The 24,895-nt window shown below is 40.8% G+C and overlaps 1 protein-coding gene across 1 annotated transcript; it reads right to left on the bottom strand.

Moving 5' to 3' along the window:
- Positions 1-1,998: 1,998 nt before the first annotated feature.
- TOMM20 (translocase of outer mitochondrial membrane 20) lies at positions 1,999-24,232 on the bottom strand. The gene is made up of 5 exons (XM_081039502.1): positions 23,717-24,232; positions 19,045-19,091; positions 16,974-17,055; positions 10,134-10,276; positions 1,999-8,224 (listed from the first exon to the last, which is right to left on the bottom strand). The coding sequence occupies exons 1-5, from the start codon at positions 23,835-23,837 to the stop codon at positions 8,180-8,182; spliced, it is 438 nt and encodes a 145-aa protein (XP_080895628.1). The 5' UTR covers positions 23,838-24,232; the 3' UTR covers positions 1,999-8,179.
- Between the last annotated feature and the right edge of the window lie 663 nt (positions 24,233-24,895).

Genomic DNA, 24,895 nt, shown 5'->3' with positions numbered 1-24,895 from the left:
AGTAACTAATTACCTGACAGCCAGAATTCAAACCACTGTATCTGTTGAGACTGTCACTCCAATATTCTAATTGTAGTATCGGTGAAATTGAACTTGCTGAATGTCTAATGTAATACCTGGGGAGTTAAAGGAAATTTGGAAAGTCTTTTGTCATCAAACATTTATTGAGGACATGATCATTTCAGCTAGCCTTTCTCTGAATGTTAAACTTAAAAGTAAGTCATCTGTGAAAGTTAATTAAATTTCAAGTCTTCAAAGGTCTGTATGAAGTACTACCTGGACTGCTGTAGAACGTCCATCTCAGTCAAGGGAAAGGTAAAATACGAAGTACAATCCTGTGCTTTCAAAGCAGTTGGGGAAAAGCGAAGTACAAACTGGTCCCAAGAACAGCAGCCTTAAGTTATAACTACACAGATCTCACCCCCACATTTGACAACCTTTCAAGTAAAGGATGAATAGTTGACTATGACTAAGTTGTTTTTTAAAAACCTTATAAATGCTACTTCAGTGACTGCCAGATTAGCTTTTTAAAATTTTTGCCAACTTGCTAAGCTAGGTGTCAAGAAATATATGAGAAAACCTAAAGATAGGCTCCCTTCTATTCTCAAACTATTATTTCTAATAATCCAGTGACATAGCTTTAAAAACAGATCTTATCACCACTCACAATCATACACTTTCACTTCTACCTTTATATTAATTTCATTGCAAAAATTTCCCAGCCTACCTCTGCCCATTTGGACTTCCATTCATCCATTAAGCATTTATCTATGTGTATGCTGGAAACCAAATGATCCAGACACCATGCCCTTAGGAGTGACCTATGGGAAAGAGAGGCAGGTTACCAAATTATAGTAGGTCCCAGTGCCGTGGTAAGAACATTCCAGGTCTCTATGGGATCTCCAGTGAGGGGCACCTCACCCTACAACTAGGAAGGCATCACTCTCTCATCCTGGTGGTAAAATCAATGAGGGCACTGGACTCAAATGTCTGTTTATCCAGAGGTCCTGTGCACAAGGCAAGAGATGAGAGCGGGAGAGGAAGGCACTCACGGGGGAAGTTGGTTCCCTATGTTTCCGCGCGTTTGGGAGGGGAAATCCCACTGAGACTGCCGGATGGTAATCGAAGCCTTCGTTCTTACATAAACTAGTACCTCCTGCGTCCCACAGTGTGCTGCTTCCTGGCACAAGTCATTGTCTTGACCTGGTCAAGCACTTAAGACGTGTACCTGGGACTGCAGGGCGAGGAACTATCCACTTCGTCTTCCGGCTACTCCAGACACGCCTTGGAGCTAAGTCCCCCTTAAGAAACTCCTGCCAGGCCTAGTTATTTGGCCTCTCCCTGCCCTCTGCTTAGGGAGGTAGATTTCCAGTCTCGGAGTTTTCCCCTGGGTCTGCGTGTACTAAGACAGGACATCTGAGGAGTGAGGTTGGAGAGTTAATTAGGTCAGATTTACAAGGGACCTCATGCCACACGAGAGACGGACATGTTCATTCAGAACAATTCCTCAAGCAGCAAGTGGACCAGAGGGGCTGAGGCTGTACAGTAACTGTAGACAATGGCCTGAGAGTGACAGGCCAGAGAAGTGGAACGGTCTAGACTGGGAGGGACGTCGGTCACTGATGAAGTGGTGAGTAGGTCACAGTGAAGCAGCAGCTGGCTCTGGAGTGGGTTCTGGGGATTAAATTCAATTCCATACATGTTATCTGAAATGCCTGTGGACACATCCACCTGGGCTTGTGAAGGGTGCCAATGAAGCCAGAGAGAATGAAATCACCCAGGAAGACAGACGAGGGAGAATTTCTAGGGCAAAGGGGACTGAGGCGAAAGTTCTAGCAGAGGTCCTCCCTGCCGGGAGGCCCACCTCCCATGGCCTTGGCTCCTGCCCAACGTCACCCCAGACTTCCAAGTGACCTGCTCTCCAAGCCGGCCTTCCTAACACTCAGGCACTGCTCATTTGGTCCAGACTGTGACAGGAGCTGAGGAAGTCACAACATACACTCCTGAAGCATTAACTTTATTTCAGTAACGTGGGAGGTGGCAGATATTTTTATGATAGACACTGAACGATTATAAAGCAGAACAAAAAAACGCGTTTTATAAAGATATGACAAGGTTTCAATGTTTTGTGCTTTCATCTCCTCCTCAGACTCTGTATTCTCACAAGAACGAAGCATCCATTTTATGTGCAATGTGAATTATACAGTCTCCATTTTGTTTTGTTTGCTCATTGTTATCTTTGGTGAAAAGTACCCCCATTCTGTTAAAAAAAAAAAAGTCCTCCCAACTCCTTTATCCTCTCAAATAGGTAGCCAAGTATAGGATAAGTCACCCTCCCTAATACAAATCATGAATCTTACAGTCAATTCATCTTTGACAAAAGAGCCAAGGATTTACAATGGAGAAAGGACAGTCTGCAATAAATGGTGCCAGGAAAACTGGATAACGACACAAAAAAGAATGAAATTGGGCTTTTACCTGATGCCATATATAAAAATCAACTCAAAATGGATTAAGGACATAAACATAAGCCCGGAAACTGTAAAACTCCTAGAAGAAAGCACAGAGGGGGAAACTCAAATTTTGACATTGGTCTTGGCAATAATTTTTTTGAACCTGAAACCAAAGCACAAGCAACAAAAGCAAAAACACACAAGTGGGACTAAATCAAACTAAAAGCGTCTGCACAGTAAAGGAAACCAACAAAATGAAAAGGCACTTATGGAATGGGAGAAAATATTTGCAAACCATGTATCTGATAAGGGGTTAATATCCAAAAAATATAAGGGAATAACCTAATTTTAAAATGAGCAAATGACCAGAAGAGACATTTTTTTCAAAGACATACAAATGGCCAACAAGCAGATAAAAAAAGTGCTTAACATCAATCATCATCAGAGAAATGCGAATCAAAACCTAAGATGTCACCTCACACCCGTCCAAATGGTTACCGTCAGTATATCAACAAATGTTGGCGAGGATGTGGAGAAAAGGAAACCCTGGTGCCCTGTTGGTGGGAATGTAGTTTGGCACAGCCACTATAGAAAACAGTACGGAGGTTCCTCAAAAAATTGAAAATAGAACTACCATAGGATCCGGCAACCCCACTTTGGGGTGTATGTCTGAAGGAAATGAAATCACTACCTCAGAGATATCTGCACTCGTGTGTTCATTGCAGCATTATTTACAAAGCCAAGACATGGGAACCACCTAAGTATCTGTCTATGGATGAATGCATAAATAAAATGTGACACACACACACACACACAATGGAATATTCAACCTTTAAAAAGGCAATTCTGCCATATCCGACATGAATGAACCTGGAGGATATGCAAAGTGAAACAAACCAGACACAGAAAGACAAATACTACACGACCTCACTTACATGTGGAATCTAGAAGAATCGAGCACATAGAAACAAGAGAATGGTGGTTACCAAGAGCTGGAAGTGGAGAAAGTGAGATGTTGATCAAAGAAAACAAACTTTCAGTTGGAAATCACATTGATCTAATGAACAGCATGGTGGCTATACCATGTTTCCCCGAAAATAAGACCTAACCAGACAATCAGCTCTAATGAGTCTTTTGGAGCAAAAATTAATATAAGACAGGTAGTTAATATATTCTCTACACTTGAAAGTTGCAGACTAGATCTTAAGTATTCTCATCACACAGACACAAAGGTAACTGAGGTGATGGATATGTTAATTAGCTTGGTTGTGGTAATCATTTCACAATGTAAATCTTAAATATATACAATTTTTACTTGTAAATCATAGCTCAATAAAACTGGAGGGGAAATCCTGAATCTTCCATTTACCATGCAACATTGGGCAGGTTTTTAAAAAGAGAAATGATTACCTTATAAGTGTAATGAACAAATATATTCTAGAACTCAGGAAGTGTCACTATCATCATTTATGTGGGCCTGGAGCTGCCAGTCCCCAGAGCTTCAGCCTCTTCAAGTCTGTTATTAAAAATGAAGTGAGAAGCAGCGCTGGAGGGGGCTGTCCTGGTTTAGAGACTCTCGTTCTAATCTTGAAGGATAGGTATAATTTCCTGAGGAGCTGACAAATGCCACCATTTCCTAAGCTCATTCAAGTTGGGTTTCTGTACCTGCTACAGGAGTCCTACTTAATTCTGGGAACTGCAATGGAAGCTTCTGAAAGCCACTGTAGGGCTATCAGCAATGGGATATCGAAATAATCATAGGACCACAAAGCTGTCCTCTTCAAACGGTAAGTAGGTATGTGAACACTGTCCAGAGGTCACTCAATCAGCATGTTCAACCTCTCGGAGCTATTGTTATGTGTCACTCTCGGTAAAGTGAAACAGGTTCTGGTGTTAGACCTTCGAAGACGCCCCTCTACCAAGGAACAAAGGACAGCTGAGTGCAGTTTCTACTTCCATATGCAACATAAAATCAGGGCTACATGGGTTTCAAGATCCCAGTGAAGTTCCAGTGGGATCCAGCTGTCCCTGAACGTTCAGGGCACATGCCAGCACGTGACATGGAGACCATGCACACCAGGCATCTCTGCCTTTCCAATCAAGGTCCAGCTTAACCACAGCCTCTTCCCTGCTATTCTCCCACTCGCGACACCCAGCTTGTCAGTATTACGTCCAAGTACCTGACTCGCTTATCAGCATCAGCAGAAATCAAACAGGATTTACTACCTGCACAATGCCTCCTAGACTGCTTCCAGAAGCCTTTAAAAGATGAAAATAATTTTTGTTACATAATATGTATAATATTCTAGAAACGTTGTACCTAAAAAGGGGGAAAAATCCATCTTATTCACCCACAGCAAATATGTGGAGTAAAAATTTTGAAATGCGCCACTATAATGCTTACGGAATGTAATTTCTGCTTAGTTGGCCTGTCTGCTTGATGCGCTAGCTTCTGAGACACTTTCCTCAGCTGCATTTAAATGGCCTGGACTATCCTGAACATAAAGTCTTCATGCTTCAGGTCATGATCAATGTAGCAGCTGGAATTCTAATCACATTTAATCCCATTTTTAGAGTGCTAAAGCACACCATGTGTGACCTTTACATGGTTGCTATTCTCTAATAGGAATTTCCTCGTCATGTTTTTCACGTCACCATTGGGCATCACTGTCTGCCGCACATTCTTGGCACGACCCCAGAGCGGCAGCAGCACCAAAACCTAGGAACCAGTTAGAGAAGCGGAAGGGCCCGTGTTCCTGGCCCAGGCCTGGTGCTCAGCAACCTGCTTTGACAAGCCTTCCAGGTGGTTCTGAGCACGCTGAGGTTGGGAAGCCACCACTACACAGAACCCTCGCCTACTGACAGTAAAACACAGGCTCTTAACCTGGGGTCTGCGAGCCCCCTGAAGCCAAAGGAAAATGTGCACATTCCTGGGGAAAAGCTGCCCAGCTGTCAACACTCTCAAAGAGATGTGAACCTAGAAACGGTTAGGTACCACTATGAGCCACCAAATTCATTAGAACTCACTTCTGCAAATATACACCAAGCCGAAATTTTCTCCAAGCCCTTTAATATTCACTTAAATAGTTGAGGCACAAGCAACAAAACTGCATATTTGTGTTACAAGAAAAATTTTGTGTGATATCTGCATTATATACCAATGATCTCAAAATCTCTACTGCAATAACATTTCATTAACACACTGGTCCAAAGGTTGATTTAACAGGGTCAGAAAGGCAGGCAGGTGGATGGTAAAAACATGACACTTACTGAGGGATAAAAGGACTCAAACATTTACTGACTGCCTACTCTGCACACTAGACTACGTTTTACATGTTAAATGTGAATAGAATTATCTGTTAAGAGACTAGCACTGCTACCACCAGGCAAGCCTGTTTTAAAGGCTCTCTCACTTGAAGTACAAATTGTGGAACCCAACAATAGATCTTTGCCCAAAGAAGCATGCCAGTGTGCACTTATTTCCATTTCCAAAGCCTTTACACAAGTGTGCACAGTAAGCACATGGGAACACTCAAGCTGTTACCACTCTCCTTACATCTTGGGCCGAGCTCCGTTTGGCCAGCGTCACTGACTGTCTGGTCCCACCACCTAACGGGTAACACTTTAGCTGGAAACCGTGTTCAGCCATTATGTGTAGGGGAGAAAATTTTTTTTTTTTTACCTAACAACTAGCTTTCAAAAATAGTACTTCCTTTTAAAGCACCAAAGCCATCGTTTAAATAAGAAAACATACTTGGCTTAATCAGCTCTAATGTGAAGATACCACAGCCTTTTCAACAAGCATTACATCAAATCTGCTTGTTTTTCAGAAAAGCCAAGTGATACCCAACGCTGACTGCATTCCAGTTCTCCAGGGCACAGTCTTCACACCCTCCAAATCTAAGTGAAGGGTGAGGACCCCTTCAAATAGTCCTGGTTTCCTGGGCCATTCTTCTCTTGCTCTTTCCCCACCTGTATCCCCCGGGGCCCTATGTTCCTTCTTCTCTTACCTCAGGCGGCCCCTTCTGATCACCCCCTTTGCTGGGCCACTACAGCACAGAGGACTGTTCCCAATCACTGACCAAACACCACACTGCTTTGGATTTGGGAGCCTGTCAGTAAAAATGACTTACCAGCATGTTTGTACTGGACACCCACCCGCCCACCCCCAAAAGCATGCTGTGTGTAACCACAAAAAGCAGTTTAAAAGCTCAGGAAGGTACAGTCATTATCTGTGTGCGTAACCTAGTTCTAATTTTAAAGATGAGAACACTGGAGGTAAATTCAGCAATGCAACATGACTGGTCCAAGGCTGAGCGGCTCTCTAGGGGCAGAAACTAGAACCAGATTCCAGGCACAAAACACAAGGATAAGGTAAAGAAAAGTTTGTAAGTAAAACTAAAAAGACTAGTACACACAGGAGGTCTTTGTCTACAGATTTTAGACAGAATAAAGGCAACCTGTATGAGAACTGCTGTGTAGTTCAACAGATGCCACTAAGTACCAAAGATCCTTATTCTCGGATCTGATACTGAATCTGTGGCTGCAGATGATGTTACCGTTTTGAGAATAAGACGCCCCATTCCCTACCTCCATTCTTTGCAAGTCTTCAGCCACAGGCTATACCTTATTCATCACAAGATAAATGAATCATACTGAAAGATTAAGGAGGTACACTGAAGATAAAAGCAAAGAAACATTTTTACAAGCATTTCACCCCATTACCTTAAAGGTTAAATTTCAGGCTAATTTACAAGAGTAGTGACAGAATCATGATTTCAGTGAAAATCAACAGCTTTAAAAAAAGAGATCAATTCAGCAATACTAAGCCAGGCAAGCATGCAAAATTCAGAAAAGGAAAAAAAAAAAACTTCAAGGCTTGGTTCCCAAGTAAATATCCCTCCCCCGCCCAGGAGGTTAGATTCGATGATGCTGAACAGAACCAAATAAATCCGAAGCTGAACAGGACACCCTGTGAACCAGCAGACCAACTCAACTCCCTCATCCCATAAAAGAGGAAAGCGCGTGCGGCAGGCATTAACTGTCCAGGCTCCGCCCCTACATTAGGGTTAAACGTGGGTCTAGTTCTCGGTGCCTTGTGCAACTACGTATTATCTAAAATACCAGGAGGTACATATCCAGAACACATTAGGCCACCAATTTAAACAAAATGTTTAAAGACTAATACACAGCGTGGGGGTGAAGTTAATTAATACAGCACAGCAGCACTCTCACATATTTAAGAAGTTAAATGCAAAGAAAGGATCTCAAAGATACTCAGTTTTGATAAACACAATCACGTTTTCATCCAATTTTCTGGTGTGTAGCAAAATGTCCTAGCTTAAAAACCATCCATTCTGCAGCTTTCCCCTACACTTCTTTTGCCTTTCAAAACTGAGCAGTGGGTATTTTTAATGTAAGTAATATGATATTATATGTACATTTTAATTCCACATTTCAGAAATAAACAAAATCCATGATGTTTCGGTAACTCATAGTGTATTTATAAAATGAAAAGCTCTCTATCAAAATACACTCTTCACTGGGAAAAAAATAAATAAAACAGACAAATGGATCTACACAAAGTACAAATCAACTTTGGTAGATTTCAGTGTAGGACAGTCCATGGCAAGCATATTTGCCCTTATTCCCCCAGAGCTGTTCATCTTCCGAGTTAAGATTTTAAAAATATTTTTAATTGAGATTATTATGTTGACATTTGTTTCTCATTCCACATCATCTTCAGCCAAGCTCTGAGCACTTACAATTCTCTGAAAGAGGAAAAAAATTGTTTTAATTTTTTAAAAGTATAAGCATTTAATCAGGATTCTAAGTTCAACCTAAAATGCTCTTTGTATTCAAAGAATCAAATCTTGCTAAAGTTTACCCATTCTGAGATTTATATTAACATTAAACACTATACATTATCTAAGAAAATATACATGACCGTCAGTCTCATTTCAAAAGTCAAATTAATAAAGGAGACAGAACATTAAATTGTGCTACATGTTCGCCAATTACATAACTGAAACCAAAAGGAATTTAAAATCTCTTCTTATTCCCACGTGAACTAAAAATACTGATTAGTGCTAAGAATACTGATCAATCTGTGCTTCAACCACTTCCCTTTTCGGCCTGGAAATGCTCAAAGTCATTATACGACGAAGGAGTACAGTATCCTGAAATTAGCATTTTGAAAACATTTCCAGATGAGACAAGTTAACTGAGTAAAAAAAGTCATCTTTCACAGAGAGGAACTGAGCCTTCATCCTGAATTCATCCATAAATGTCAAAAGACATCACCGTCAGGTAAATTTTCTAAAAGTACTATATACTACCGTGTTTCCCCCCAAATAAAATCTAGCTGGACAATCAGCAATAATGCGTCTTTTGGAGGAAAAATTAATATAAGAGCCAGTATCATATCATATAGCATACCATATCATATATCATACCTGGTCTTATAGTAAAATAAGACTGGGTCTTATATTAGTTTTTGCTCTAAAAGACGCATTAAAGCTGACTGTCCAGCTAGACCTTATTTTTGGGGAAACACTATATGCGCCACTTTTCAAAGTGCAAATAATATTAAACAGAGGATTCCGATATAGACTGGGAACCACAGTAGTGGAAATAAAAAGGACTGAGACTAAATCCTTGGTTTTTCCATCCTCTTTCCTAAATCTTTAGGAACTTTCTTTTCTTTAGAACTTTTCTTTTTAAAAAAACTTTTATTTAAGTGTTTTTCCAGGACCCATCAGATCCAAGTGGTTGTTTCAGTCTAGTTGTGGAGGAGGCAGCTCACAGTGGCCCATGTGGGGATCAAACCGGCAATCTTGTTGTTAAGACCACCACGCTCTAACCAACTGAGTTAACTGGCCGGCCCTCTTTAGTCCCTTTTGTGGGGATCAAACCGGCAATCTTGTTGTTAAGACCACCACGCTCTAACCAACTGAGTTAACTGGCCGCCCTCTTTAGTCCCTTTCCAATCTAGTTAAGATCAGTTTGAAGATTAACCAGTCATTTTACTAATTTTTAATCAAACCAAATGTGGAAATTAACACACGTAACAGACATTCTAGTTCAAAAAGTAGATTCCTTCGGGCTCCTTGGGAAAGATGGAAAATGAACAGAATGCATTTTAATTAACTCCTTAAGTTATGATCACCTTGTATACAAATGGTGTTTTGCACTATTCAATAGGGATTTGGGGATGCAGTCAAATAACTCCAAACTCAAAACCCACCCTGGCAGGAGAGGAACTGGGGCCTTTATTTAGAAAAGTGAGGTCAGAGGGAGGCCAGGTCCTTTATGTCCTAATTTCCAGGGCACAGAACTGAATGCATGGCCTTACAAACAAGTAGGCAGAAAGCTATTATAGTTTCACAAAGTAGCTGAGTGGCCTGAATTGGGCTTTGAATATTACAACCTGAGATTTAACTCTAATAGATACATGAACAGATCCACCTCTAGGGCACAACTGCTCCATCTTACGCCCAGTCATTTGGCTGTTTTTCTATTAGAGAATAAAATTTCAAGCACTGTTATATTGAATAGTATTTTCATTTTATTAATGGGTTTCATGATTCCACCAGGTTCACTAGGCTCATTTTAAAATTCTATATCCCTAAACATTTTAGATTCTACTCACTTTTATTTCATAACATTTCAAATCCTTACCTGACTAATTGTTGGAAGCTTAGTCAGAAGCATCTGGAACACTGGTGGTGGAAGAGTTTGCTGTAACACCTGCAGTAACTGCTGTGGCTGTCCACACACAGCAATTGCATTTGTCAGATGGTCTACACCCTTCTCATATTCACCTGGAAGATTTACATAAAAATAACACATAACCTTAAAAGCCTTTGCCTTTGACAAGAATTCAACCTAAAGTCTTCATTGTATCTATAAGTGATACTGACAAAAATATCAGGCAAGTAAAAAGTTGGAAATAAGCTATGGTACGTTTATATAACTGAATTATTAGGGAGCCATTAACCAGGATGAGTCAGATTCTATGTACTGATACAAAGTGTCTCCAACACATACAAAAGGGGGGAAATTAAGGTGCGGAAACATCCAAGTATGTTACTATTTATATACTCAAGAGTATTTTGGGAAGAGTACATAAGAAGTTGCTAACAATGGAATAGTACCTTTCCATATAAGGAGAGAGAACTGAAAGACTGGGGTGGGGGAGTAAGGTAGAAAGGAGACCCAATTTCACTTTTACCCCCTGTACTATTTGTTACCACACACAAGTCAAGAAAAAAAAATTAAGTGATGCTAACAGGCAAAATGGTCATGCTAATGGAAGTGACAGGAAGAAACAGGTAACAAAACAGTGGTTACCTCTGAGTGATAGGATTTATTCTTTTTATGTACCTACAAATGTCCTACAATACACTACTTTTGAAAGAAAAAATACATAAGGTTTATAGTTTTTGAAGGTTTGCTTAACGGAATTAAGTATCTGCCAGGTGGTCCTCATTCTCAGTTAATTCCATTTTAAGTCAAACTCCAAAAATTGTCCCAAATTCTCAGAGCAAATGAACTCTGCACTGTTAAATATGGTTTCAAATTAAGTATTCTTCTGTACAGGACTTTTCTATGCAGGAAATCCTTTTAACGTACCATATTGAAAACCTCTACTGGAAACAATTTTTTTTCTTGTATGTATGTTAAGTTAAATGTTTACTCCGTGTGGATAACATAGCTGTCCTTGGCCAGCGGCCTTGGAAACAATTTTTTAATCAAGACTATTTTTTAGAGCAGTTTAATTTTAGAGCAAAATTAAGGGAAAGTACAGAGATTTCCCATGTACCCCCGGCCCCCACAGCCTCCCCATTATCAACGTCCCTCACCAGAGTGGTACATTTGTTACAATCAATGAACCTACACTGACACGTCATTATTGCTCTTGGTGCTGTACATTCTACAGGTTTGGACAAATATGTAATGACATGTATCCACCATGACAGTATTAGAGTATTTTCACTACTTTAATTAACTACTAACATTTACCAGGTGCCAGGGGCACTTTTCTTGGTGGATTTTATGAATAGGTTCATATCATTTTCACAACAATCTTTTTTTTAAGTTGGGGAACAGTGTGTTTTTCCAGGACCCATCAGCTCCAAGTCAGTCATTTGTTTTCAATCTAGTTGTGGAAGGCACAGCTCACTGGCCCATGTGGGAATCGAACCAGCGACCTTGATGTTATGAGCACCGCGCTCGAAACAACTGAGCCAACTGCCACCGCTTCACAACAATCTTTAGTTAGTTAGGTAGTATCCTCATTTCATAACTTAAGAAATGGAGGCTTACAGAAATTAAGAAATTTGCTTCAAGTTATTAAGCCCAGGGCCTCTTAACTTCAGAACCACAGCTTATATTACTCAACATCCTCCCTAACTTTTTCTTTATGGGAAGACCTACTATAAAGCAAATTAAGGACACTACAAAAACTGTTGTGCTCTGAGCCTTTATGAAAGTAACTTGTGACTACAAAAAATGGCTTCAGATAGTCCCTACTCCTTTACTTTTTCCCTTACAGATTGGTGCAGTTGTCATATCCTACTACCCCGTCAGGCTTCAGGGCACTAAGTGCGTCTTGGGGAATGCCTCCATCAGACCCCACATGCTTGACTCTGCCAGCTGATGACAAGCATGGGTACTGGGTACTGTCACTGCTGCTCCTGGTGTTCTTTCCAGGATCTTGAATCCGACATGATACTGTGTTTCTTGTTTCACCAACTGGCTGCTGTGGGAAAATCAGGAAACCGCTTGGGTAAAGTTTGAAACTGTGAGGACACGGTTTTTTACCTGCGTAGGGGTAAACGTTTCCAAGACTTTCTTAACCTTTCTGAATCTCCACTACCACTTTGGGAGACTACAAATATCCCATCCAAACACTGGTCGAGGATACCACCCTCCCGACCCCCGTTGTGTTGGCCATTGTCATCTGGGTATGGCAGCCACCACCTTGACCTGCTCAGCTAATTCCTTTCCTGGGGACTGAAATTATGTCACAATGATGCCCATCACAAGAGATCAACCCAGAGTTGTGCACTGATCCAATTGATGGTTGGTGATCAAGTGACTGGCTGACATAGTCAGTTCCTGCTTAGGCCTTAAATCCCTTCCAAAGCTGATCAGCACTGGCCATTATCTTCTACAGATCCCGCAACAATGACAAACAACTCTGTATTTCCAGGATACATTTGGGAATTGACACAGCTTCAATCACATAAACTTGTCATCTTGAGCTCCCTTCATCTATGAGGTGGATGTTGCTACCTTTGCTGACTGCATAGCGGGATCATAGATGTACCTCTTTTGTTAATACTGTAGTCCCCCCTTATCTGCAGTTTCATTTTCTGTGGTTTCAGTTACCTGCGGTCCAAAAGTATTAAATGGAAAATTCCAGAAATTAAGAATTCATAAGTTTTAAAGTGCAAGCCGTTCTTAGTGTGATGAAATCCTGCCTGGGACGTGACTGATCCCTGTCCTGTGTCCAGCGTCTCCACACTGTACGCACTAACCTGCCTATTAGTCACTTAGTAGCCACCTCGGTTGTCTGTCCGTGGTATCAATGCTTGTGTTCAAGCAGCTCTTATTTCACTTAGTAATGCCCAAAGCCAAGAGCAGCGGTGCTGGCAATTTGAATATGCCAAAGAGAACCATGAAGTATATATACGTACAGGAAAAAAAGTAGCATGTCCAGGGTTGGACATAATCTGCAGTTTCAGGCACTGACTAGGGGTCTTGGAATGTATCCCCCTTAGAAAAGGGGGAACAACGGTACCAACAGCATCAAAAGCATCACATAATCCATGTTTTATTGGAAGATCAAATCCAGTGTTACAGAACTGAAGCAGCACTGCCTCACTGCTGAACAGACCTCTCTGTTAGGGGCCTGAAATGTTTCTCTGGTAACTACCTCATGTTCTACACTTAGAGATGTTTTGAATGGTTCTCCTATTCTCTTATTTTTTATCTTTTGTAGTTTATTAGCAACTTGAATACAGGGAACTGGGCCATTTGTAACTCTTTAGGTGAAATTTAGCAAATTCTAATTATGTCAAGAAATTATCTGTTGGGTTTATGGCTTGGTGAACACAGGTACTATAGGAGGCTGGCAGGCCTAGAGAGGGCAGAGGAGCTCCTCATTGCCTCCCACCCTCCACATCTTACCCTGTGCACCTCTTCCATCCAGGTACTCCTAAGTATACCCTTTATAATAAACCGTAAACAGTTTTCTGACTCCTGAATAAGAACATGACCAAATAAGGAAGTGATGATTAATCTATGAAGACGAACTGACTCAGAAAATTTGACATTGAGGTCTTCAAACTTAACAAGGCAGAACTCTACGAGAAGCATTAAAAACCCGACATGAAAGACTCTGGTCTTCGGTATGGGCTTCCGTCAAGGGACTCAACAATGGCTCTACTGCCGGAAATTAAGATGCCACTTGGCACTGAATACTCATATCAGCCACTGAATTTACAGGCAATGAAGGGGATCATATGGTTGCTTGGGGATATTAATCCTGATTATTAGGCTACTGAAGTGGCATGTGTAGAACACACACATCTCAGGGGATCCTGAGACACCTCCCAGTACCTCAAAAGACACTGGAAACAGTTTATAAATAACCACAGCAAACCAGTGCAGGTGAAACCATTTCCTCTCTGCACTTGCAACTTGATCTCATTCACACATCCTGAGATGAGAGTTTGCTCCGTTAATGGAATATATGCATGGACGAAGGAGACCTTGTCAAGCAACGAAGTTCACTGTCCAAATTGCTTATGCTTTCACCTGGCTTACTCTGATATTGACCTTTTCCCTAATTCTACCTCTGGCTGGGTTGGTAGTTTCCACCAGAACAAAGGCAGCTTGGCAGCTGAGTTGCTAAGTAACTCTCTGGCTGTGTCGGGTTGAAGTGTGGAATGTGAACTTGGAAAAAAAGACCAATTCTTCCCTGTCCCTCCTTGACCTTCCCCCACCACTGTGGGTAACTAACTGTCCTTCTCAATCTGGATCTAACAGCTCAAATCAGACAGACAGACGGCCATAGTGCTAGATCTCTAAGATAACCCAAATATAATTAGGAGTAGACCCCATTCTAATATCTTAATATTAGTAAATTAAAAATAATTTTGGGGTATTAGAAGAAAATTTTGACAGTATAAGTAGACATTATGAGCACGAAGAACAAAATTTACTTGAAAAATTTTCTGAATAAATGAATTAGTTCTATTTGTCAATCTGATCATTTTAAAATTTCACATTAGGAATTTTTTTTTACATATTGCACAATTGACTACTTAAAAGTAACCTCATTTGTAGAGATTACTTATCTTCTCAATACCGTATATCAAATAAACTTAAAACTCTCAAAATATATTATGGACAATGATAATCTACAACAAACATTCATATCTAGACCCTGTCCTAAATAATTTTCACATTAAATGCCTAAAAGCTTGTCTTGAAATACAGCCACGTGCTGCTTAGTGACAGGGATCGATTCTAAGAAATACGTTGTTGGGCAATTTCATCGTTGTGTGAACGTCAGAGTGCACTGACCAAACGTGGATGGATCGCCTACCACCATCTCGCCCTATGGTACAGCCTATGGCTCCTGGTTACTGTACTGAATGCTGCAGGCAACTGTAACACAATGGTAAGTGTCTGTGCGTCTAAACAGATCTAAAGGCACTGTAGTTTTATACAATTGGCAGCCCAGATTTTGTAGGGGAGAAAAAAGTTTAACAACCTGTATACGTCCTGCATACATGAGACACCCAGGGAAACTGAAGAACATCACCAACAGGGCTGAAGCCACCACCTTATATGAAATCCCTTCTTCAGCAGAAGATCAATGATAAAGTTGGAGATGGGGGGAGTCAGTCATGGGAGTTGTCCTTCAGCATTGATGAGTTTCTAGAGCTAAGCTCATCCCCCTTTGCCCAGTACAGGGAGGGAGACTCCCTTACAAATGCAAATCTTTTACAAAGGGCCATTTCTACTTGGTTTTCAGAGTTTCTCCCATGTCTGCATTTCTTAATATTAACCAGCCTAAAATAACCTTTATGCAAAACAGACATTTTGGGGTGACAAATTGTTCTCCTACAGTTTACAGCATCACAACACCACGGAATCACAACAAACACGTAATGCATTGAGCTACTAACAAGATGGTACGATGGCTACAAAAGTCACCAGGCAATAGGAATTTTTCAGCTTCATGATAATCTTATGTGACCACTGTTGCCTATGAGGTCCATCCTTGAACAAAACATCATGTGATACATGACTGTAATAAGAGAACATTTTTAAGACACAACCATCCTGAAACCCGGCCCTAATGCTGAAACCAGACCCTAATAGTTTTTTTCCTTTTTTTTAAATTGTCTTTTAAGAGATAACAGCAGCCCTCTTTCACAATGCCCCAGAGACCACTGGATCAAGGATCAGACTGGTCCCAGGGGCTCACCCAGGCACAGAGAGCCAACAAATTAACTCCAACCGACCCTGACAAGTGGCAGGAACGAAAACCTGCCTATAGGTGGAACCTCTGTGCACAGACTGGTTGCTCACAGACAGGAGTATTCAGAAGCGAAGAGCGCCAGGCACAAGGATCTCACCAGCAGACCTTGTCAACTTGGAATTTCTTTACGCTTTCTCTCACCTTTCCCATTCCTCCCTTAGATGGCGCAGCTCCAAGACTGTCCAATCAAGACTCCCAAATTAGAATACATAAATATGTACAGTTTCTCCTTACCTTTATCTTCTAAATTTACTCCAAGTTTCCTTTGGGGAGATTGATCTGAGCCTAGTCTCCTTGTTTGGCTGCTTGATGAATGAAACTTTTTCTTAGTGAAAATCTATTGCCTCAGACATTGGTGTCTCTGTGCTCAATGGGCAACAAACCAACCGACTTTTTTCAGTAATAACAAAATGAAAAAACCCCTTATCACTATAAATTTATGTCAGGGTGAAGAATTCTACCTAGGTTTCTAGTCTTTTAATGACTATTAAAGAAAAAAAACCCATCGGCCCAAAATGGCATCAGTTGTGCTAAAAGCCCAAGACACCACACCTAGATTTAGTACCTGATGTAACTGCAGTTTTAACAACTCCCAGAAACCATTTTAATGAACCAGTCTGAAATTTTCTGATCTAGAACCAAGAAGGTAATCGGTCATATAGGCTCTTCTCCATCCTCCCCCGCAGAAAAGATAATCTACATAATAAAAAGCCTTCCCCTTCTCTTCCTCCAGAGAAAAGATGTCCCCAAAATATTCCTTGCTTTGCTTTCACTAAGCGCTCCCGTGCCCCACGCTGCTTCCTATAAAAACCTTCTATTTTGTACTCTCGTTGAAGTGAGTACCCTTCTAGTTGCTAGATGGCATGCTACCTAATTCATCAATCACTTCAAAAAGCCAATTAGATCTTCAAATTTACTTGCTTGAATTTTTTTTCTTGTTTTATTTTCATGACTATTACCTTGGGCTAGTAACTCTTCACCAAGCTGTATTTCTTCAAGGAAGAATTTCTGAACAGCTTCAGCATCTTTAAGGTCAGGCAACTGTTTGGAAGTAGAATATTTAATAATTGATAATAAAATTATGCCAGGGGATATAACCAATACATAGAAAAATTCATGCCACTAAAAATAAAACAAAAATTGAAAAGCTCGTTCTAAAAAAATGTACTTTCAACAGCACTCACAGGGATTAGTTGAGTATCTATCTACATTGAAATGAATGCAAGAGAAAAAACACTTATTGATCAAAACTGGTATTTGAACGGTTCTTTTAGAAAGCTGTGAGCCAAACCTAAAGTGAAAAAAAAAGAGGGGGACGGGGGATACAAATATCTCTACCATAAAATATGTACTTCACCATTTACACTATTTTTTTTATCACATTATGCATTTTTATGCAACTGTAATCAATTTGTTTTTCGATCCCAATATTATTTTGTATACATTTTACATGCATCTAAAAGATTATTTTAAAATGGCAATAGAATATACCATTGAAAAATATGTAATTGCATAATCATTATGTATTTATTGGGCATTTGAAGTACTTCTAATATTTTTTGCTATTATAAATATGTTAGTACAATTACAAGCAGCTTTAAATGTTTGTATTTCTGCTTTTGTTTTATATTTTGTTACACATTACCAAACTAATTGATTATAGTAACATATAATGCCACCAGCTATTTGGCTGGTTTTTTAAAAAAATACAAACCCACTACTAAAAAGTTCCTTTTTATTTAAAACCCTAGAGTTCTACTAATGAAGTTTATGGGTTTTTTTGATTATATTATGTACACTCCTATTATCCAACATGGGTGAAAAAATTTAAATTTCTGAAAGTGAAGGCATTTTTCATTGACTATCCCAGCATACAGCCAGAATTTGATTATACCTGAATCTAAAAATACAGATATATTATCTTTTTATATATCTGTTTTCCTATATCCTTAAAAAGGCTACTGAAAACATAATGAACATATTACATTTCAGAAAGGTAGTTTGGACATGACAGAACTAAGTGGTTGTCTCCCAGTTTCACTTCACTATTATCATGTCCAATCAGTTAGCTGTGTTGATTACTCAACTGTTTCAAAATAACAAAATTAACATTTATTGATTTAATTTTCTTTGTCTCAACAAGCTTTAAAAAGAACCACCTACCGATCCAGCAATCCATGTCCTGGAAATCCAGACAATGGAATAAAAAAGAAAAGCTATGTGTACAATTATTAACATTTACTTATTTAACTTATACGTCACAGAACATTTTTTTATGAAGCAGAAAAACCTGTGTAGTCATTTAAAATAATCATGAACACAGGATCTATAAAAAGAAAAAAAATGAATAAAAAGATTTATATCACATTTACACATTACAACTAGCTAAAAATTTGTCACGTGATGGGAATCTGGATCAGAATAATCTTATGTATTTTTTGAAATAAACAGCATGTGGTTCTTTTAAAGGAAAAAAATATTTTATTTTGAAGCAGGTGAGGAGTGAGAAAGTTCGAACCTTTTGGTGTAAATGTCTTCTGGAGACTATCGTCATATTGACCATTAAATATTGCTCGGACAGTGAGTTGTCTGCTGTTATGACCAACAAAGGGGCCATAACGAAGGACAGGATAATCTATGACTGTACTCAATTAACTATTCCTAAAAACAACAAACTATATTTTAAAATAGAACATCAATGTCCAGTATCAGTTTTCTCAAAATACATATTTGAAGTAGAGTTTTAAATAATTATTTCTATAAAGCAGGGGTGTCCAAACTGCGGCCCACGGGCCAACTGCGGCTCGCGATCCATTGTTAATTGGCCAGCAGCAAATTCCAAAAATATATTTAGTTTACTTAAATACACCAGGTGAGGCAACACGTACTTCACCTCGAGTGAGTGGCCCAGCTGTTTGTGTATTTTACCACATATGGCCCTTTCACATATGGTGAAAACCGTTGAAGAAAGTTTGGACACCCCTGCTATAAAGTATATAATACAAATCTAAACAAAAAACAGATTATTACCTTGGAAAGTCCAGCTCTCTCCTTGGCAAGCTTTTGTTTCTTTCTTCCTGCAAGAAATGAAATATTTTTATTTAATCATTATTAAAAAAGGAATCAAAAGAAGTCTACCTGCTGAGGCAATCATTCATTCCATTTCCAACACATTACTGACTCTTGGGCTCTCTGCTTCTCGGGTCTCTCCTTGTGATTTGTCAAGGTCACATGAACAGTACTGTTCAAGGAGCTTTGGGCAAAGTGACATTTCTGGGCAAGATCCTTTTTCTTCCTCCTGGGCACCAGGATAAGCCATTTTACAAGATGGAAAAGTTTTAACAGCTGAGTTATCACCAAGAGCAGACCAAGCCCTCACTCCCCACCTACACAGGACCTGAAACCGGAGCATGAAGCACCGCTGTTAGGGAGTTTTATTACCGCAATATAATAGACACTGTTTATTGAATGTTGAGCACTGCCTGGCATTCTTAAATGGGAGGAGAGTACCAGCATTTGCAAAAGTTTTCTTAAAAATAAACAAATGTAGTATTTACATATTTGGCAAAAAAAGGGAGGCAATACAGCTAATACTGCTAAATTCTTAATTCAACTAATGCTGGGTAGTTAAGGGGGGAAAAACCCTCTGATTACAGTCTGTAAGTTGTTTTGTTTTGTCTTGTTTTTGCTATGAAACAGCAACAGTACATCTCAGGAATAAGAGATGTTTAAAATTTTCATCATCACTTAGCCCTTAAAACCAAACAACAGGATATTAAGTCTTTAAATTGCCAATTCCCTGTACACCCCATGAAAGGGTGTTGGCCCAGAGGAAGCACAGGCTTGTTTCTATGCCAGCTCTTCCACTTACTGCAGGCTTGGCCAAGTTACAGGAAACTGTGCCTCACTTTCTCCACTGGTCCAATAGTTATTTTAAGGATGTATGTGTTAAATGTACGTACTTTTTAACAGTGCCCAGTTTGTAACATGTCATGTAAGCATTTGTTATTGATATAGTTCAATATCAACTTCTCAGCTAAGGAGCTGTTAACTACCTAAAGTCACTAAAGACTACCAATGACATGGAGAATAGCCATGTGGCATAGCTAAGAAAGGTAAGGCTCTAACACTTACTACTTGGATAACCTTGGGCAAATAAATAAATCTCTTAACTCTCCAAAGATAAGGCATGTTTAACTTTACCACTGTGAGAAACAAAAGCAATAAAACAAGCAAATGTCCTCCACAAATCCAAGTCCCAGTGCAAGACTGAAGAGGCACTGACCTGTCTGCCTATTAATTTAACTATGGTCAGGGAGCCTTCTTTTCTTACCTAACCTCACAAAATGGCTTTAACTACACCAGCATCTCTTGCCAACCCTAGCCCCCACAATAGTTAAAGTTGATCTTACTTATGAATTTGAAAAGACTACCTATTTTTCTAACAAAGTACCTTTCCCAGGTGTTCATCACTGGGCAACTAACTGTGGGGGAAAAGAACACATATATTCTACCCTCAATCTGCTTAAGGGTTTCTTTCGTTTGGCGGTCTTGAGGCAGAAAATAACAAATTACTTTATACTGCCTTTATAGGCTGTAGAAGTGAAGACATTCCCATCAAAATAAAAAGCACCTCAGAAATCACATGGCAAGTTTGTGGAATAAACATAGAAATACAATTTGCTAAGCCAGAATTTATGTAAAACAACAAAAATGATAATGACACCCAGTAGAAACTTAGTTTCCATTACAGTTCTTCTGTGGGGTGGAGAGGAGTGTGTGATTGTTGCTGAACGTGATACAGTTACTAACTTTAAAAATTGTTTAATTGCTTTAAATTTCCAGCAAAAAGATTAAATTTCTGGCTTTAGCTTCATAAGACAATTAACTTGTTACATTAACTTATTTTCAGGCATAATATCATATATAGGTAACCCCTGTATAACATGGCACTTCTATGACACAGTTTGAGAATTGGGGAAACCCTCATACAACACAGCTTTACTCTAACACGGTTTGAGAATTAGAGAAACCCCCGAACAACACGGAACGTAACAAGAGCTTTTAACAGCAAAAGATATCTCATTTGAAATTTTTCATTCGAGCATGGACGTCGTGTCAGATTTGACCTCAGAATTTTAAAATTAGAATTTTAAATTCATTTTGTTCGTGGAGTATTAAGTTCATATCTTGTCAAAAAGAAAACGCCCTCGGTTAATGGTACTTAATAGTGATGACGAAGAAAACATTATTTAATACATATCAATATGTTACACTTTTGGTGAAAATTGCTTTAATAAAGATATTTCTCTTAATTATAAAAATATAATAGTACGTTTTTTTAATTTTTGGAACCTAACCCCTTTTTGTACGAGTTCTTTATTTCGTATAACATGGATTCGCATAACAGCGTTTTTAAGGAACCTAACAACCGTGTTATATGGGGGTTACCTGTAGTATCTCTGTAATAAAAGGTCAGATGGTAACAGACTGGAAAACCAACAAGTTACGCATTCCATCAGCAAAATCAGGCCTTAACTCAGTATTTGCTAGAAATTAGTCCCAAGTGATACTATGTAAACCTAACAAGTTAAATTTGTTTACTTTTAAAGAGACACATAAAACAGCTTACAAAAAGCCCCCAATTTTAATCATTCATATAGCATTCATTCAAATAAGATTACTAAATATATTTTAAAATGATGAATCAGTTTATACAGTACTGTATGAGAAACACACCTGTAGTTAGCACTATAATTTGGAAGTCAATTTTCACTTATTAGTGATTAGATTGATAAAAATTATGCCTTAAGGGGCCTCATAATCTGCTCTACTGAAAGAAAAAAACATTTACAGAAATTAAAATCCCAGCTCTAACTTCAAACCTTATTTTAAACAATTTAAGCCTCTTTTCCTTAAAAAAAAAAAAAATTAGGTAAATTAACAAGCCAAAATGACCGATTTGAGAAACTCTGTAGATGTAAATATTCTATTGGAAATCAGACTAGAAAAAGTAAAAATTAACTAAACTGAAATCAATTTAACTCCACAAATGCCAGGCATCCTCAAGTTCTTAAAATCAGCTAATCGTTAAACAGATTACAAAACTATGGTGAATTAAAGTTTTAATTGCTTAAGAAAATATCAAATAAGTTATATTTATAAACAACCTCTAGCATTCATCAGTTACCATGTGCCACAGACTGTACTAACTACCTTGATTATACCATTTTACAAGAGTGAAACTAGAACTTGAACTCAGTTTTCCATACCCAGCTAATAACTCAAACCTGACCACTGAAATGGTTAAGGCTCAAGAAAAAAAAATTATGAACTGAAGATGATGGAAAAGAATTTTGAAAAACAGATTTCTTAATTTGTCTAAAACGATAGTTTGTATGATTTCTTCAACCAAAAATTAGTTTTCTCAAGGTTTTCAGCAACAGGACTGCGGCGTTTCCTCTTTAGGATCAGTCCCGTCTCACAGAGCTAAGCACCTGTAGCCCCCCCCCCCCAGCTATTTTTGAAGCTATAGAGAAATGATGTAAATTCCAGTAGCCACACTTACAGCCAGCACGAATGGGGGGCCTCGCCTAGGTCAGGGATGGTGGTGCACACTTCAAACATCTTACTTCATCTTCACAAAACCCACCAGAGGCAGGTGGCATGACCTGATTTTACACACTGAGAAAATGAAGATTCGGAAAGCCCAAGACTACACCGCTGATCTGCGACTAACCTGGGCCTGAAAACTCAGTGTCAAATCCAAAACAGTCTGCTTTCCGTGAGTCTACTTAACCATAAACTAAATAAATTAAATTAATCTCTATACCTCTGCCCTCCTAAGGCACGAGTGGGCGTTCGACGTCACACAGTACGAGCCACGCCTGCTCCAAATGGTGGTCACGAGCCACATGTGGCTACTGAGCACGTGCCATGACTCATTGTAGCTCAAGTGAAGAGCAAGTACAAGCAGGAAACAGGATGATCGCCTCCTGGTACTTTCTGGGCTGTAACAGCGCACGTATCAATTTTAACTTAAACTGTTTCGAGTCGGCAACCTAGCTGGTTACAAAACTATTTCTCATTGCAACAAACTTACTCTTGCATTGTTGCAAACGAGTATGCCTGTGCAACGCACAGAGCACGGTGGCCGTGGTGACACCATTCCCTCTTCCAAACGTCTCCCAAAACATGTCGCAGGCAGGAAATAAGACTGAGCCACAGAGGCGCAGCCCTTTGGACTCCCCCGCAGTTTCTGTAGCATTCCCTCATATCTTGGAAGCATTTAGCGCGAAGCCGCCAAGAGGGTTTAAGAATGCAACGACGAGGCCGCGCCGGGTTTGCGGACTAAGTCTCACGCCAAAATAAAAAGCACAACTTTCCCGTTAAAAAGCAGAGGTTTTAAAAGGTCGATACAAAAAAGACCCAAGACCCCCCCCCGCCACACACACAATTATACTGCAAACGCGAGGGCATTCACACCGCAAAAGTGGGGAAAACAACGGGGAAATCGCCCCTCCGAAATGGAGGGATCGCGCGGGGCACAGCGCCAGGAGCAGCCCGCGGCGCGCGGCCGCCAGGCCGTTACCCGCACGCGGCCGCACGCCGTCCCGGCCCGCCGGCGGGGAGAAGGCACACGCGGGCGGCGGCCGCGGAGGCAGGGCGGAGAGCAGCAGGCCCGGGGCGGGGAGCCACTCACGTTCTCGCAGTCGGTTCTTGAAGTTGGGGTCACTTCGTCTCTTGCGGTCGAAGTAAATGCAGTACCCGATGAAGAGGGCCCCGCACACACCAGCGGCGATGGCGCTGTTCCTGCCCACCATCTTCTCCCGACCGCGGGGCAGGCTGAGGGCCGAGAGAGAGCCCTGGCGACGAACCCTCACAGCGGACACCGCCGCTCAGACTGACGCCCGCTGAGGGAGCCGGAAAGGCCGGGCACGCCACTTCCGGTCCGTCGCCCGAGGGCCCCGGGCCGTCTGCGCAAGTGCCTGAGTAGAATCCCGGGCCGTCCGCAGCAATGCCTGCACGTGGGCGCCCGTGGGGCTTGTCTGCGCAGAGGGCTCAGGCGCAGTCACTGCGGCGCCTGCGGCGGTGAGCACGTGTGGTGCCCGGATGTTGCGAGTGCCACGCACTGCGTTAAAAATGAGCACGACGCCTCGAGGGGCGCGCGTGGCCGCCGTGCACAGATTCACGAGACTAGCTGACGCCGGGCTGTGTCAGAGCTGGAAGGTCGTTGACGGTGAATGCTTCACTTATTTTTGCATAATGTAGGCAGCCTGTGACTTGTTTGAATTTACCTGAATATGCTTTTCCAGTTCAGGCACAATCCATTGTGCGAGCACCACGATCTAGTGATTAAATTGCCAAAGAACGTCACAACTCCGGTATCATGAGGCGTGGAAGAAAATTAAATGGAACAATTGCTGGACAATTATAACCGGTAGAAGAGATTAAAGGGAAAAGAATAGAAAGGGTGAGTTTTTAGCCACAGAAAACACGGTATGTGTACTTTAAATTAAAAAAGGAAACGTTGGGCAGAGAGCAGACGTACGGGCTGAGCTGAGTGGCCTGTCCCCGGGCGCGGGGCGTCCCCCCGACCCTCGAAGGCGGAGGCCGAGCGCGAGCACGGGGCGGGACGCTCGGGGCGGGTGGCGGCAGCGCCACCTGCGCTGGAGGGGGCGACACGAAGTGCAACCTCGTGGCCTCGCAGTGAGATCCGAGGGAAAACTGGACACAGTGCTCAGTAGTCACATGTCAGTGTGCCCCGTGCTAGGACCCCGAGGTGTCCCGACTCCACGGGGAGGGGACAGCAGAAGCCCCTCATTGGGACTCACCCAGACATCTCCCTATGCGTCTTTCCCTTTGGTGGGTTTTGATCAGT

This window comes from Rhinolophus hipposideros (genome assembly GCF_964194185.1).
Source record: "Rhinolophus hipposideros genome assembly, chromosome: 26".
Classification (NCBI taxonomy): domain Eukaryota; kingdom Metazoa; phylum Chordata; class Mammalia; order Chiroptera; family Rhinolophidae; genus Rhinolophus; species Rhinolophus hipposideros.
The sequence above is the reverse complement of the archived record's forward strand: the minus strand, read 5'-3'. Positions and strand labels throughout refer to the sequence as shown.

What these genes read in the sequence shown, in the direction of transcription:
- TOMM20 (XM_081039502.1), bottom strand. Translation starts at nt 23,837, where the DNA reads ATGGTGGGCAGGAACAGCGCCATCGCCGCTGGTGTGTGCGGGGCCCTC. An exon ending in AGAGAGCTGGACTTTCCAAG is followed by an intron (nt 17,056 to 19,044) that starts GTAATAATCTGT and finishes ACTTCCAAACAG; the next exon opens with TTGCCTGACCTTAAAGATGC. An exon ending in TGAAGAGTTACTAGCCCAAG is followed by an intron (nt 10,277 to 16,973) that starts GTAATAGTCATG and finishes TAAATCTTCCAG; the next exon opens with GTGAATATGAGAAGGGTGTA.